This window comes from Neolamprologus brichardi, chromosome 1, assembly GCF_056152115.1.
Source record: "Neolamprologus brichardi isolate AB-2024 chromosome 1, ASM5615211v1, whole genome shotgun sequence".
Lineage (NCBI taxonomy): Eukaryota > Metazoa > Chordata > Actinopteri > Cichliformes > Cichlidae > Neolamprologus > Neolamprologus brichardi.
Genome location: NC_142104.1, coordinates 6,941,690 through 6,957,146, shown reverse-complemented (window position 1 = coordinate 6,957,146; position 15,457 = coordinate 6,941,690). Strand labels below are relative to the sequence as shown.

General features: G+C 40.4%; 1 protein-coding gene across 2 annotated transcripts in view; it reads right to left on the bottom strand.

The window, feature by feature from the left end:
* The window catches only part of ntrk3b (neurotrophic tyrosine kinase, receptor, type 3b), a 225,349-nt gene extending 222,657 nt beyond the window's left edge, over positions 1 to 2,692 (bottom strand). For both annotated transcript variants that reach the window (XM_006779729.2, XM_006779730.2), the window contains exon 1: positions 2,057 to 2,692. In XM_006779729.2, coding sequence (XP_006779792.1) covers positions 2,057 to 2,298 — 242 coding nt within the window. In that variant the 5' untranslated portion in view covers positions 2,299 to 2,692. The remainder of the gene's footprint in view (positions 1 to 2,056) is intronic.
* Positions 2,693 to 15,457: the final 12,765 nt, after the last annotated feature.

Here is a 15,457-nt window from a genome sequence, read left to right as displayed (position 1 = left end):
CCTCACTCTAGCTTTCTATCTCCATAAATTGTCCCCTCACCTCTGAATATTTCTTGAGATGAATGAAATAGAATTCATGTCATCAAAACACATGTATCTCCCCACTTGCAAAGAGAAGGGATAGTGGATTCTATGTGGCCCCAGTCTCTGAGTGCTCTTTATTACAATGCACCAGTTACTATTTTTTAAGGTCACACCTTCTGGCCAGATAATAAATTAGCATTGAGCTTTGAACATCATTTATGGTAATACACATTTGTAGAGATGCTATAAGTGATTGTGCTGTAGCATTTTAACATAAATGATTACAATCTTTGAATACAAAGTAATTACTATATATTACATAGCTAATTATTGTTGCTGGGTGGTGTGAACGCACAGCTAAATCAGACGTGTTAGCTCATGTGACACTGGGCAGTATATGCTGATATGCTGTTACTGAGCTGCTGGTGGTGCTAGTGGAGGTTGCCATCCATACTGAGCAGCCAAAAAAAAAAAAAAAAAAAGCAGCCAGCTGGCCAGGGGCCATGAAATGCACAATTAGTCCTGGGTCAGTTGCATTAGGTTTTCTCAAAGGCAAAAAAGGCGATCAATGCGTGACTTTGTGCTTGGTATAAACTGAATATTTGGCATTTTTAACTGGTAAGCTAAGAGGTTGTTGACTTCAGTGGATGAGAGGAGAGATAAATGTGAAACGAGCAGGTTTCACGGGAAGGAAATCTTTAGACGAGGGTCACTCGAGGGTCACACTAATCACTAGTGCGCCGTGAACTCTGACCCTTTCTTCCTTCCTTTCCTTTTAATACAGCCGAGCTTTAAACCTGTGCTTATTCCTTACAGAAAAAGTACCCCCGATAAAACAGTCACGTAAATGACTCCTGTGTTGTAAAGAGAGCACTTGATTCCCAGATTATAGAGGGTACCAGGCTACCCTCTAGCGGCACGGAGAAGCGATGAACCGTGTCACAAAATAAGTTGTCTGCCTCAGACGGATAAAGGGTAAACGGGATACCAAAACTGATGACAGCAAAAGTCCTTTGTGGCGTAAGACGACGCGGAGGAAACCGTGCGGGGAATTCCAGTGCGTTAACGGGAGATGTTTACTTTATATGCAAATCAGCTTCATCTACACCAGAGGTCTTATTTAAGGCCCGAGCTCGGCTTTTTTTTTCTTCCTCCCCTGACTTTTCAAGAAAGAAAGCTTTGATGTTAGCAGGGAGGATCGATGCCAGGGAAAGAGAGCGAGCGAGAAAGAGGGAGAGAGAGGAGAGCGAGGGGGTGTAGGATGCAGAATGAGAATGTACTTCTGGGGGTGTGTGGGTGGGTGGTGGTGGTGAGGAGAGGGAGGAGGAGGGGGGTAGTCTGCCGTCATCATACATAGCGCCTCTGTTTTGAGCAAAGCCTTTATGAAACCAATATTTCTGCATGTCCATCTCTGTGGAAAGGAGAGAAAAAGCCACAAGTGACGTTTTCACATCCCAATCCGCTCCGCATAATCTGGACACAATAAAGTTTGTCAGGTCGCGTCGTTCTCAGAGGATGCGGGCTCAAAATGTAACTGGTTGACCTTACTGCGCCATTTACTTCTGTTTCATTTAGCACAATCTGTCAGAACAGTTGCTGTACATGACGACGGAAATCAAGCGGATGGGTGATGTGAGGTTCTCCGCAACATCCTTCTGTCATTTGGACGTGTAGGCCTGCGGTGCCGCTGCGGAGGAGCAACTTTATGGGGACACACTAGGGATGGGGGGAGAGACACATTCGACATTCATTGCCCAGGTCCAAGACCGAGCAGTTTATTGCTAAGCTGCAAGTGATTTGACTAATTGGGCACGTGAGGGAAAACAAGCGCATTTACCCTCCATTCAAGACCATTTATCAAATATGGCTTGGGGATCTTTGGGCATTAAGGAGACCAATAGAAGTGTAAAAAGTCTAAGAATTAAAAAAATATCAGCCAACAAGTCGGATCAATGCAAAGAAAGCAACATACAGGGAATGGGATCAATCAATGATTCCGAAACGCACGGCACAATCCGTACAATGTACTTACATAGAGGTGATGTTTTTGAATAACTCCGCTATGTCAACGCTGGTCCCATTGCTCCCAGTATCTTGCAGGGCGAGTAAAGGGAAAAACCTGCCGTTGTCGGACTTATTGCAAAAGATCTCTGTTTGAGAGCAGCTGCAGGTCGGCGGGCAGTCCAGCATGGAGCTCAGATAGTCCTGGAAAATACTCATCAGAAACAAAACCCTCCACCAGCAAATCCGGATCGAATGAAACCATAGATCCATGTCTCCGGGCAAAGTGGGGAAATAGAAGAGGTCCCGATGTCCTCTGGGTTAGAACAGAACGACAAAAGAGAAGAGCAGGAGAGTGGGAGGAAGGAAGGAGGAGGATGGTTGGTGCGTCTATACAGAGGATGCTCTATGCGAGCGTTTCTGCCGTGGATGGATGCTGTAGTGTCCTTGCGCGTCAGAGATTGGGTGAAAAGGAGGAGGAGGGGAGGAAAGAAAGAAAAGACGCAACAAAAATAACGCAAATCAAAAACAACAAAGCGAAAAAATGTGAGCGTCCAGTCGTCTTGACAGCACACGATGCATGGTGTTCCCCTTAATGCCGTGCTTCTGATGTCGTCGTCGCCTCTCTCCAAGCAGGACCAGGACGACTGGCTAGAGAGCAGAGAGACACAAAATGAGAAGTTGGAGCATCAAGTCCCTCCTACCGGCTACAGTCATACTGACACCTGCAGAAACTGCATGCAATCAACAGTGATTACAACTGCACTATACAAGGATTGCAGGACTACAGAGCAACATGTAGCCTGATATAAGATTTAAAAAGTAAAAATGCAGGGGCGACAAGCTGATTCTATGTCCAAAAAATTGCAAGAGATTTTACTGGAGGATTGATAGATAAATTATTTATTGTTATTTTATGTAATCTTTTTTTATTCGTGAGATAAGATTAGACCCACTTGTTGGAAGAATTCCCAAAACATTTCCCCCAGGAAGCTACTGAGGATTACCTGTATAAGAACACCCAATGCACTTAAAATGGTCATTTTTGTCTGATATTTTTACATTAAAAATCTTCACATAGCTAGTTAGAAATGTTTTAAAATGCCATTTACACCTCCACCTGACTAAAAAATTCAGAACCTATGAATATGCAAGCATTCATCAGTCAAGCTGAACTCCTTCAGGCGTTAAAAGTTCACCAAAAGTCACATTTTAGGTGAACTTAGGAGAAACTTTCCACTTTCAGCCGGCGGATGTAAAAAGAGCATTTGAGTGTCAAACTCTGCAGTACATCATTCTGCACAGTGAAGCTCAAACATCCCAAACGAGTCACTGAGTGACTTTGAAGGATAATTTCAACATGGCTGTTTTCCATCCACGCGCCCACTATGGCTCTATAGATCATACTAGTGAGAGAAAGAAACTATAACTCAGACAAAACAGTATCAGCAGCTGGGCAAGTAGTGACAGCTCTCTGATTTTCCATTTTAAACATTTGCTTTTGTGTCTGACTAAAGGTAAACACAGAATGTAGTCTCCTGAAATATCCAGCTTGATAGCTTTTCCCAGTTGAAGATTCACAGAGCCACTAGAGCCACATTATTGGAAAATACTGCAGGTTGAAACAATTACCCCTTAAGTAAACAAATTGTATAAGAATAATTAAACAGAATCTCTACCTTGAGTATAATATTTGTGCTTTATTGCTAATTTAACTGTATATTTGAGCTTTACAGTTTGGAGTGATGCAGAATTTGACACTAGAAATCGGATTTCATTTTTAGCCCTGTACCTCTCACTTTCCCCCCTTTGTTTTCTCACTGAACTCCTTTTCTCCCTGTAAATTCAATGTCTGTCTTGTAGCCCCCCTCTGTGGGCTTTTCTTTTCTCTCTGTTTTTTGTCTCTCCTCTCAGCCGTCGTACTACTCCTGTCTGTGACCCGGAAATCAATCTCAGTTATGCCAGGTTGAAGGATTCTTATACTGCATCTGGAGGAGAGAGAAGCAAGGAGATAGGAAACATTCTGAAGGAGCTATACTCAAGGAGAGGTGTGAAACACTGTTGGAATATACAAACCATGGCAAGAGGAGAACTCTACCTAGATGTTCCTTTCTATGAACAAGTTTCAGTTTTTCAAGATGATCAGCTGCATGGCTGAAAAGGAACTTTCTGCCTTTCACTGTCCATGTGTATACCAATGTGATTTAAAAATACAGTATATGTATCTTATTACATTCTGCTATGATGTGAATTTAATTTAATAATATACCCAGCATGTTTTAGTGTAATGACTATTGTTTCCTTAATATGGCATCTAAAAAAAACAACAACAACAACAACAAAAAACCCCAAATACAGCAGGGATTGAGCTAACAAAACAACTGACAGATGATGCCATATTTTTTAAACATTACATCTCCAAAGATTGATTCTGTTCCTAAGCGAAAACCTGTAGTGATCCCATATGTGTCAGGAGTATCAGAACAGCTGAGACGCATTTTTTCTAAACACTGTGTCTCTGTGGCTTTTAAACCCCAAAACATGCTGCGCCAAAAATTTGTCCACCCCTAAGATCGGGTCCCCCAACACAAACAGACACTTAACACTGTAAAGTGCCAGGAGGATTGCCAGAATTTATACATCGGGGAAACCAAACAACCTCTGGCGAAGCGGATTGCACAACACAGAAGAGCTACCTCATCAGGCCAGGACTCTGCAGTCTATTTACACCGACAGGCCAGTGGACACTCTTTCAGTGATGAGGATGTGCACATCCTGGACAGGGAGGAACGCTGGTTTGAGTGCGGAGTCAAGGAGGTGATTTACGTGAAAAGGGAAAGACCATCTCTGAATCGAGGAGGGGGCCTAAGGGTACATCTGTCACCATCTTACAATGCTGTGATGGCAGCCATTCCCAAACTCTCTGTGAATGGTACTCATGGCCATTGATAAGTGGCCTTTGATTAGTGGTTGTTGATCAACGGTCATGAGAATTTGTATAATTATGATGAAGGAATTGACCTCCCAGCCCATTGTTCCTTCAGCAGTGCTATTTTCAGTCATTATGCAAATGTACTGTTTTTAAGATTGGGAAAAACCTGCAGTCAGCTGAGACTGAAGAAGTCACTCGGATGAGTGACGAAACGTTTCTCCCACTGAAAACGCTACATCCAGATGAACAGAATCAACCTTTGGAGATTTACTTACCTGGATGATTGAGCATGCATCAAAACATTCCCAATGATTTTCCTATTTGATTATAATATTTAATTTTAGTTTTGCTTCTCTGCAGCCTTTGGCACCAATGGTCATGACATTGTAACTGACAAATTATTTACATGTGTCACATCTCTGGCACTACTCTCACATGGGTTTCATCATATCTGACAGACAATTCTGAATTCATATTAATAGCTATGTCTAAATCTGCTCCTCCTTCCCTCGGGCTCCACCGAGGTTCAGTCCTTGGACCAAATGTAATCTAAGTAACAACTTCAGCCATAGCATAGCAATCCTATCATTACTATGCTGATGATACACAACTGTACATTTGTGTTAAGCCTAACCACATAAGCTAATTACATATGGTCAGGCACCTATATTATATATGTCAGGGCTGCTGAGACCTTATTCAAATGGTGAACCTCTCCAATCATCTTATCTGGATTTGAAATCCAGAGGCAACAGTGCTTTTAAGATTGTAGCTCTTTGGAACTTTGGAAGAGTCTCACTCAGCCTGTAAAGCTGGCAGAGTTAGTGCTTTGTTTCAAGTGGCTGTTGAAAACTAATCTTTACAGATTTCCTTTATTGTTAGCCTTTGTTTGTCTTTATTTCACATCAAATGCATGAACGTATGTATGTATGTATGTGCGTATTATTATTATTATTATAGATAAACTTACCACAGCACAGAAGCAAGAATATTACATTATACTCCTACCCTGAACTCCTTTTCCATCATGTCTCTCCCTCTTCCTCTTCTGCTGGTTTTAGAGGAAAAAGATATGAAGAGAAGAACTGAGGAAAGATATTAAGAATGTACAAACTGGGGAATTTAAAAAAAGTGTGTTTCTGCATGGAGGTGTGGCTTAGTCTCCTGCATTTCTTGCTTTGCTTCGATCAGCATACACACCTGTAGCCCATTAATCACCACCCCACAGAAGATCCCACATGGCTCTACAGTCATTCCCACCAGATTGTTCTGCCAACTACTGTAGGCTAAAAGAGATACTCAGCTCAGTGGGTGTGTATGTGCATCTAATTCTGATTTCTTGCTTTTAGGCTTTTTAATGACATCACCTGCCAGCCTAGCTCTGCATTCCCATTCCAGTTCCACTACTGTAACTTCCACCTGCCTACATGCTTTCACTCTGGTTTCACTCCACATTAGCCAAGCCTCAGACATCAGTCCGTCGTCTTCCTGCTCCCTCAGCTCTAGCTTTGCCAAACATCTCATTCATGCTCCTTCTGTCTCCACTGACTCATCATACTACAACCCAGACATTGGAGCATTCATTATAAAAGCCTTGTTGGAAGTTTTTCCAGCTTGACTCGGTGTGTTTTGGCTTTTGGTTTGTGAAGCTTTAATTCAACATAACAATTTAGAAAAAAAGTTTCTCTATTATACAACCACCCATACCCGAATATGCAACTTACATATAGATAGTTTAAAAGTAGTTAACTTTTTTATCTGAAGAAGGAAGCAAAGAAGTCAAAGTGTAGAAGTATTATCTGCAATTTTTTATAGTATCAACTTAAATGAAAAGTTTTCCTCCTACATAAAATTTGCTGGAGGAATAATTACAAAATTAGAAATTTTGATGGATTAACATATGCAGCATCGTACCAAACATTGTGAGATTAAATGAAAATTATTTGAACATCTTTAAAAGACACATGACCTCTGAGGGTGTCCTGTGGCTTTAGGTTCCTTTGTTGGGCCTCAGTGGATCACACTTGCTTCAGGATATCTTAATGTGAGGGCACATACTTATAACTTGTGGGAAACTGCCATGTAGGGCTTTTATCAGCCTGTCTGAATAAGCCAGGAGGAAGTGATGTATTGAGGAGAGGACGGGCACGCGTGGTTGGGAACGAGCGGGGTGCAGTACGGCGCGCGCGTGACTTTACAGCCGAAGACACCAGGAAAATCCCGCGGTCAGAAAAAAACCCGAACAAAGAGTAACCGGGATGTTAGTGGAGCAGCGGACGGGACCGCAGTGAGTCTATGCGGAGTTTCCTTCCGTGGGTGAAATCCGACTCCAGTTACAGCGGACCTCCGAGCGCGGCGCTGGGGTGTAGTGTCGACGGAGATAGCGTGAGCAGGGGAGCTAAGCGAGAGCTAAGGCTAGCAGCCGTTCCCTTCTATCTCACCTCAGTTTCCCATCGCTATAGGTAGAATTTGACTGTAGAGCACGTATAGAAAGCGAGGCAGCACAGCCGGCTGTCTGGCAAAGGACTAGCGTGTTTCCGGGAGGGGAGTTGGATGGCTTCGCTTCATACTGCCCGGGGACTGCCGGAGCTCCGATACATTTCGCGGATCCGACGTTTAGGACCTCAGGAGTCTGCGGTGTTTGGATTACCCTGCCACTCAGACGACGCTCTGGTTGTTCACCCTGCTCCAGCTGGCCGTATGTGAGGGCATCGCTCTTTCTAACCCGTTGGCTCTTCACGCCCCGTTTCTCGGGAGGCGAAGGTACAGTTTCTGTGTTCTTTGTTTCTTTGTCTTTTTTTGTGAACCTGAGACTGGACGTTCTGCTCCGGCTGTGGAATTTCTGGACAGCCTAACAGACTGGAACTCTGGTTCACGACAGCTACCCCTAGAACTGTTTATTGGTTCCACATACCAGAGACAATTTACTGGATCGAACTGTAAAGACTGGAACTATTTTTTTTGTGTGTTTGGACATTGCAAGTAATGTGATGAAGCTGTGTTAACCATTCTAGATAAGAGAATTTCTGTGTTAATCTTAATTGTTCTTCTGTATTGTGATCTTTGCGCCCTTTTCCTGTGTGTGGTTTGGGCGGGGTCGAGAAGTCACAACTTTGGGTCACACCGGCCTGTTTGATTTATTTTATTTTATTTTATTTCTTTTTTTGGTTTTGGGGAGTTTCCTTGCTGTCGCACCTTGCTCTCCAGGGCCCTGTTAACATTGATAATCAGCCTTGGTTCATGAGGGCCATCCAAACAAATAAAAGGGGCCACGTTGTTTAAAAAGTCGTTGTTGTATGCTTCTGTCCAACCCAGGTTGCCTTGGAGTAGGGGCACCCGAGTTGTCTGGTTAGGTGCAGAAAAAAACGGAGGTAAGCGAGGCTGAGTTAATATTCAACGCGCCGGGCACTGTTATTTTCGCGGGCCTGGTCCCCAGAGCCCTTCTTCTGTGCCTGTAGAAGCCAGATAGCTAAAACCATTCTTACAGCAGTAAGTATTCGGGTCAACTGTACTAAGGGGGGTCACGGACTCTGATCCCACCACCCTTTAGTCGTTCAGGGCAGCCTGTGTGCCTCTTCACCCCTATATAGCTGGGCTAGTAGCCCTCACATTAAGGATGTTCTGTCTTAAAAGTCTGGAAACTGGATCAAAACCTTAGGTTCTTTGTGATGTCCTTAGAGCAGGGATGTCAAGCTCGTTTTACATCATGGGCCACGTACACTACCTATGATCCTATGTGGGCCGAACCAGTGAAACTCCCCTTTCTGTCACAGAAAAGCGAAATTAAACTATACATTTAAGAAAAAACACATTTTAAAGGGTGCATCTCACCTTTTCTACGTGATAAAGAAATTCTGCTGTAGTATTAGTAGATGAAAGAAATCTTTCAGTGTGGCTCTTTTGCTTAAATTGTAAGAAGTAAATGTTTAAAATACAGAAATCTATAACTTAATTACTTTGGTGTAGTATGAGTCCAAAATATATGCCCTCCTTCCTATTTTCCAAAGCCATCCAATGAGCTGGATTGAAGTCTTTGCCAGGTAGATTCTAGTTCCCAGGCCTTATGTACCCCGGCCTTAGAGTGAGTCTTGAGCAATTTTTAGAGTGTGGTGGGGGTATTGTCCTGTAGGGGGAGACCACTGACACTGGGGAATGCCACTGGCTGTGGCAGTGGTACACGTCAATGGCATAAACATGAAAGACAGGAATCCTTAGCAGAACATAGCTTTGCAAATAGATGATCAATGTTATTCACTCTACCTGTCAGTGGTTTTATTGTGTGTAGTCAAGGATGATTGTTAGGCACTGTGACAGTCCAGAGGCCCGAACAAATAGGCTCACTGTGTGACAAATGATAGGACAGGAATTTAATAATAATTTACTAATTAATTTGTAGTTCAGTCAGATCATTTATGTTTGAAATGATTTATTATAGCAGCAGAAAGAATATAGGAGGAGTTTGGTGCAGATGCCAAACTTTAATTTTATATACTTATGAGCGTGTAGATGGGAATTTCTGGAGCTTAAAATAATGAGAGGGTGTGTTTGATATATGATTTGAGGAGAGTGAGGCATGTTATGTGTGTATAATGCAATGGAGCTCAAGCTGATTGCCTGACTCCTGGGAGACTGTACTCTATATGCATAAATGGCAAAGAGTTTTATGGGGAAAAATATCTTAACAGTTGCACAGCACTGCAGTAAATGTTATTGCTACTTTCCACTACTGGCTGTAACTACTTCACATTCAAATACACAATCTAAAGTCACTAGTAAGGGTCTAAGGACAAAAGCTCCTTCTCTCAACTAGAAGAAAAATGTATCACGACATTATGAATTGTTTGAAGAGACATATCTTTTTGGTTCTTTCCTTCTTCTGATAGTTGGTCATTTGAGTTTTAGGAAGGCTGGACAGAAATGGAAATGGGCAGACACTTTTTGACTCTTTGACATAATATTACATTTGCGTTGTTACCACATTTTAATGATCCAAAACAGTCAAGCAATATTAGTTTATTCTGGAAGACAACATTAAACACAGCTTGTCCTCATTTTAACGACACCGCTTACATTATATTAATGCACAATATAGACATTTTATTGGTGAGAGACAGCATTGTCTGTATGTAAAGAAGTTGGATTGTAATTGCATGCTTGCGTCTTACACACACACACACACACACACACACACACACACACACACACACACACACACACACACACACACAAATCCAATTTTCATTGTGCAACTTTACTTATAATCCCTACTTTTCTACATTGAAACTAGGCTGTTGTGCTTTTCCAAAGTATTTAAATATTTAAATTAATCATTATTAGTAGTAATAAAGATGATAAGCTGCAATAGCCGACAGAATATGAAATAAACGTCAGCAACAACAGATGATCTTCAGAAAAGTGAATAACCATTCCAGAGATGTGCACATGTTCAATGTGCTCATTCAGTGTGTTTTTGTGAATTTTTATACATTTTGATCAATTATAATTTATAAATAAATCCATTTTATAAGTGTTCCCATGTCCCATTCTGAGCCAGTGCTGCATACAGGTGCAAACCAAGTGCACCTTTTTTCAGCTTTGCCCGTCAAAATCAATTTGTATCACGTTCCCGGTATATTGAGTCCAAGGGGAAAACTATATACTGAGTGACAACCATACACCAATAAAAGAGAAAAAGTAATAGATAAAAAAATTCAAACTAATCCAAAGTAAAAGAAAAAAATTAAATTAAATTAAAATAAATATTACTACATTAAAAAGCATATTTAAACAAATATTTCATTATGTTTATTCATTCATTTTTAAATGAGCTGTTTTCCCCAGATTTTATGTCTTTCCCAAGTACAGTTTAATTACATTTTTTGGTTTATTTAATTTATTTATTAATTTACAATTTCACTATTATAATGTATCATTTACGTTTAAAAAAAGTGAAATTGTTTTTGTCACATTTAATCTTGTCTAAAGTTAATCTGAAAGCTCTGTTTGAATTGTCTCATGCATTCTAAAAGATTTTTTTGTCACAAGGCCGGCTGATTGTGACAACCACCTGTCATAGTCTTTTTGACCTAATCCAAGATGAAGTTTCATTTTTAAAAAACTAAACAGATATGAAAGCCCTTCGAGAATGGTCTTTTCAAGTGTCATCCATTGTGCTATGAAAATGTGGCTGGCTCCTTAGATGCCTCCCGATCCCCTGATCCCATCCTGAAGTTCTATTTGTCCTTGTCTTTGAAATATTTCCATTAATGAAGTTTGAAAAAAAAAAATCATGAAATACCTTATCAAACACATGACAGCCTTCCGTTGAAAAGAATGAGAATGAGTGGAACTGTCACTCTCTTGTTCCATTAAACTTCTCTGAGCAGTTGATAGATTTTATAAAACCTTTATCTTCGCTGTGGCCTACTTCTCACTAAAAAGGCCAACCAGGTGACAGAGGAGACGTACCCTGGAAAAAAGCCTCCATCTTACTTCCTCCAACAAAACCAATCTTTGGTTGATCAACCATTCGTAGACTTCCTACACTTCTTTACTGCTAAGCTGGTCTGCTAGAATAAAACACCCAATGAAACTGTACAGTCTTCAAAGAGTCTAGCTGAAGATGAAGGGCTGTATGAGCAGAGCATGGACTTGTTGAAGACTAATTAAGTTGTGGGAGTGTTCTGCTATGTCTCCTATCTGAGCAACTTAAAAGAGGACATGCCCTCAGATCTCTTGTACCACAAAAAAAGAAGCAGTAGGCAGGTCTTAAAGTTTAGCAGAACATTGCTATAAAAACTAAGTTGTTTTTTTTTGTTGCACATGTTCCGTTCATATTCACAGACTTGCATAAATTAGAAAAAGCATCTTTAAGCTGATAAATTCATACTCTAGATCTGTGCTTTTATGTAGGAAGTTAAAGAGGAGGTATAGATAGTTCCTGCGTAAAGCCCCCTCAACTCAAAAATGTGTTTTTCTGTTTTGACGTTTGTGAGTTATTGATGTTTACAGAGTCAGAGTAATGGTAAAGTTATGGGTATTTTTATTTCGTATATTATGTTGAATTTAGAGTATTTTTTAGTTGTTTTGAGTTCACGACTCATGACTGATACCTTGGCCAGATCTTTCTTGTAAAAGAGTTTTCATCTAAAAGGGAATTCCTGGCAAAGTGAAGCTAATAATAACAGTATTAGTAAAAAAAAAAAAAAAAAGTATTATTCAAAATATTATTGGCATTTCTCCTTTTGAACACATAAAAGAAACTGAAAAACATAATGTTTACTACCATTAAGTCACCTTAGGGTATACTTCTTAAGACCACTTAATGGTTGCTGCGTGTGCATGGCAGGGATGACACTTCGGGGTCCCCATAATATGTATAGAACAGCGGTCCCCAACCTTTTTTGCACCACCGACAATATTTTCATGGACCGGCCTTTAAGGTGTCGCGGATAAATACAACAAAATAAAACTAGTACCGGTACCGAAAAAAAGAAAATTTATTCATAACACACGTGAAAAGACCCAGGAAAACCGAGTTAACGATAAAAACGATAACAAAATAACGCTGAAAACCGATAAAAACCCTGAAAACTATACATTTCACACCTGAGCCTCAACTCTCGCGGCCCGGTACCAAACGACTCACGGACCGGTACCGGTCCGAGGCCTGGGGGTTGGGGACCGCTGGTATAGAAGCATCCCCATGTGGATTTACTATGTATAGGTCAGACACTTATGTCTTAGATACTGAGTTAAAACATAATGCTAATTTAAATATCAAAGCTGTGCTTTTTTCACTTCTTTTCCGTACTGTAACCCATTATTTTCAAGGTATCTGAGTAAGATTTTGAAAATAAGTGACAGGGCACATACACTTATGGCCATCTTAATTTCTTATCATTTTTATGTATCTCTCATACTAAACCATGTCAGATCCTTAAATACAATCCAACAAAGTACTAACAAAGCTATTATAGATACCCAGGCCAATTTACTTCTCCAAAAGCAAGTTGGCTGAAAGTTCTTACCACTAAGAGAAAAGAAAGAAAAGCAAAGAGAAACAAAGATGAAGGCGAATGAAATATACCAGTTTGTGAAGGGTAAAACAGCTATTTCTAATGCTCTGTGACTCCACAGATGCTCAGGGAGAGACATGATCTAGAAATGTGGCCTGAAACAACAGTGAACCTTCGAATAAGTAGTTGACCTCCTCCAGAACACATCATCCAGAAAGTCACAAAAGATCCAAGGAAAACATCCAAGGAACTTAGGCCTCTATCACTTTAATAAAGGGCAATTTATATGAATTCCTTTTATATAGCACCCATTAATAACATTAGTCATCTCAAGGCACTTTGTACTGCAGGGTAAAGACCTTACAATATCAGAGAAAAAGTCATTGTTCATGACTCCACTGTGATAGAAACTGGGCAAAAAAGACTCTACAGGAGAGCAGCAAGACAAAAACCAGTTGCTCACTCAGAAAAATATTGAGGCTCAGCTAAATTTTGCCATGTTGCATAGCGATGACCCTTAAACTTTGAGAACGAATGCCTTTTTGACTGACCCGGTGTTTTTGGCATACTCCAAACACACAACTCCACAGAAAGAACATCAGAGCAGTAAAAGAAGAATTAAGCACTGTAATGTTGTAAAGGTGCCTTACTGCTTTAGCACCACGGTGACTTCCCATAACTCAGGGAAACATGAAACATGAATTCGGACTAAAAATCCTGAAGGAGAACATGAGGTCAAAGGAGCAAGTCCACCTCTAAATGGCCTAAAAGAAATGAGATTAAAGTGTGGAGCAGCTAGTAAAAGTCGAGACCCCAACCCCATTGAGATGGTGTTGTGGGAGCTGAAAAGAGCAGTTCATATTCACAGACCCTCCAGTGTGGGAGCACTAAAGCAGTTCTGCAAAGACGTCAGGGCCAAAATCCCTGTAAAGTAATGTCAGACACTCCAGGTCTCCAGTTATCAGAAGTATTTGGGGGCTGCTATTGACACAACCAACTATTAAGTTCATTGGGGCAATTACTTTTTTAAATTGGTGATTTTGGTATCGGATAACCTATTTGCTTCAATAAAGGATTTATTCACATCACTGCAGCTAAAGAAGAAATTGATAAGTGCTTGAGAGTTTTCAAGTGGGACCTCAGAAATTACAATATATTGTAGTCATAACACAGGAAATGAAGGTAGTCACGGTGTGAGTATAAGTGGTCACCAACGTCAAGTGGTAGTTTTAAATGGTGCAGAAAAGCACCTTGGCTTATTAGAGAGTATCATAATAAAGTAGAAACACAAAGCCTGCCCCCTGTTGATTTTAAATACCAGTATTTAAATAGTGCACTTTTCTTGCACTTGCCTTTGACTTACAGCGCATAAAGATTTTAAACTAGGCGTGAGGATTGTGGGTGATGTTAATGGCTGATGAGAGTAGCTGGAAAACATTTCCTATGAGCTGTGTCTCACTACAGGTAGTAGTGCAACAATTAAAACAATAGTTCCTCCACAGCTGAAAAATGCTGTTATATCGAGTCCATAGAGGAAGGACTGTTATGTGGAATTTTTAAAACTAAAGCCCTGAAGCTGTGCAGCTCGGTTTGTCTGTTAGCAGAATAAACTACTGACTCAAAAAGGAGTTTGTCAAAGATCTCTGTTGGCTTGGCGTCTGACCCTGCTGGCTACCGACTGAAGCCTTTCCAGAATAAAACTTCTTTGCTGTTTATATTTTTCTTTCTTTTTTTTCTCCTTTGTAGCTACTTTGCACGTCGAACTTTCTTGTTGTCACAATGGTTCTTTTCTGGGCTGGTCTTTTTTTCTCTTTTATAAAAAAGCCTGAGTTAAAATAAGTCCTCTGTGATCTTCTTGGTAGAAAAAGTGATAAGACAGCAGCACATTTACAGAAATTGCTAAAGAAAAGTCGCATACACTGTTAGGATGAGTGCAGCTGACATCCCATAATCTCAAATTGTCTGTGCCCAGATCCATAAACAAAACAAAGCAAAATCATCATGTAAAAGGTTTGGCTTTCTTGGTTCTTTGCTGATTTATCTTCTCTCTTTGATATCTTATTGTATATTTTTCACTAAGCACAATCTCTGATGCTGTAACTCCAAATTGGCTCTCAGTAGTACTTACAAGGAATTTGAGCTTAGATCAGCTAATAGTCTCTTCTGTCATAGCGTATTCTGCACAACATAAGTCAATAAAAACCTTTTCTCTAATTTTTTTTACTCTGTTATCCATTTGCAGACATTTCTTACACTGCACTGTTTCTGTTACATTTTAGTCAAATGTAATCTTTCTAATAAGCCATTAAATCATTTACCCACATTGTTCTTGGTAGTATGCATGTATATTTGTTTGATATTATATTTTTTACAGGTGAATAAAAAAATAAATAACTCAGCATCTGTAGAAACATGGTAATTTATTTTCTTGGCAGTGTTCATCCTGAGCAAACCCTGTCATGTTTGCCAGTAATTTTCTTTC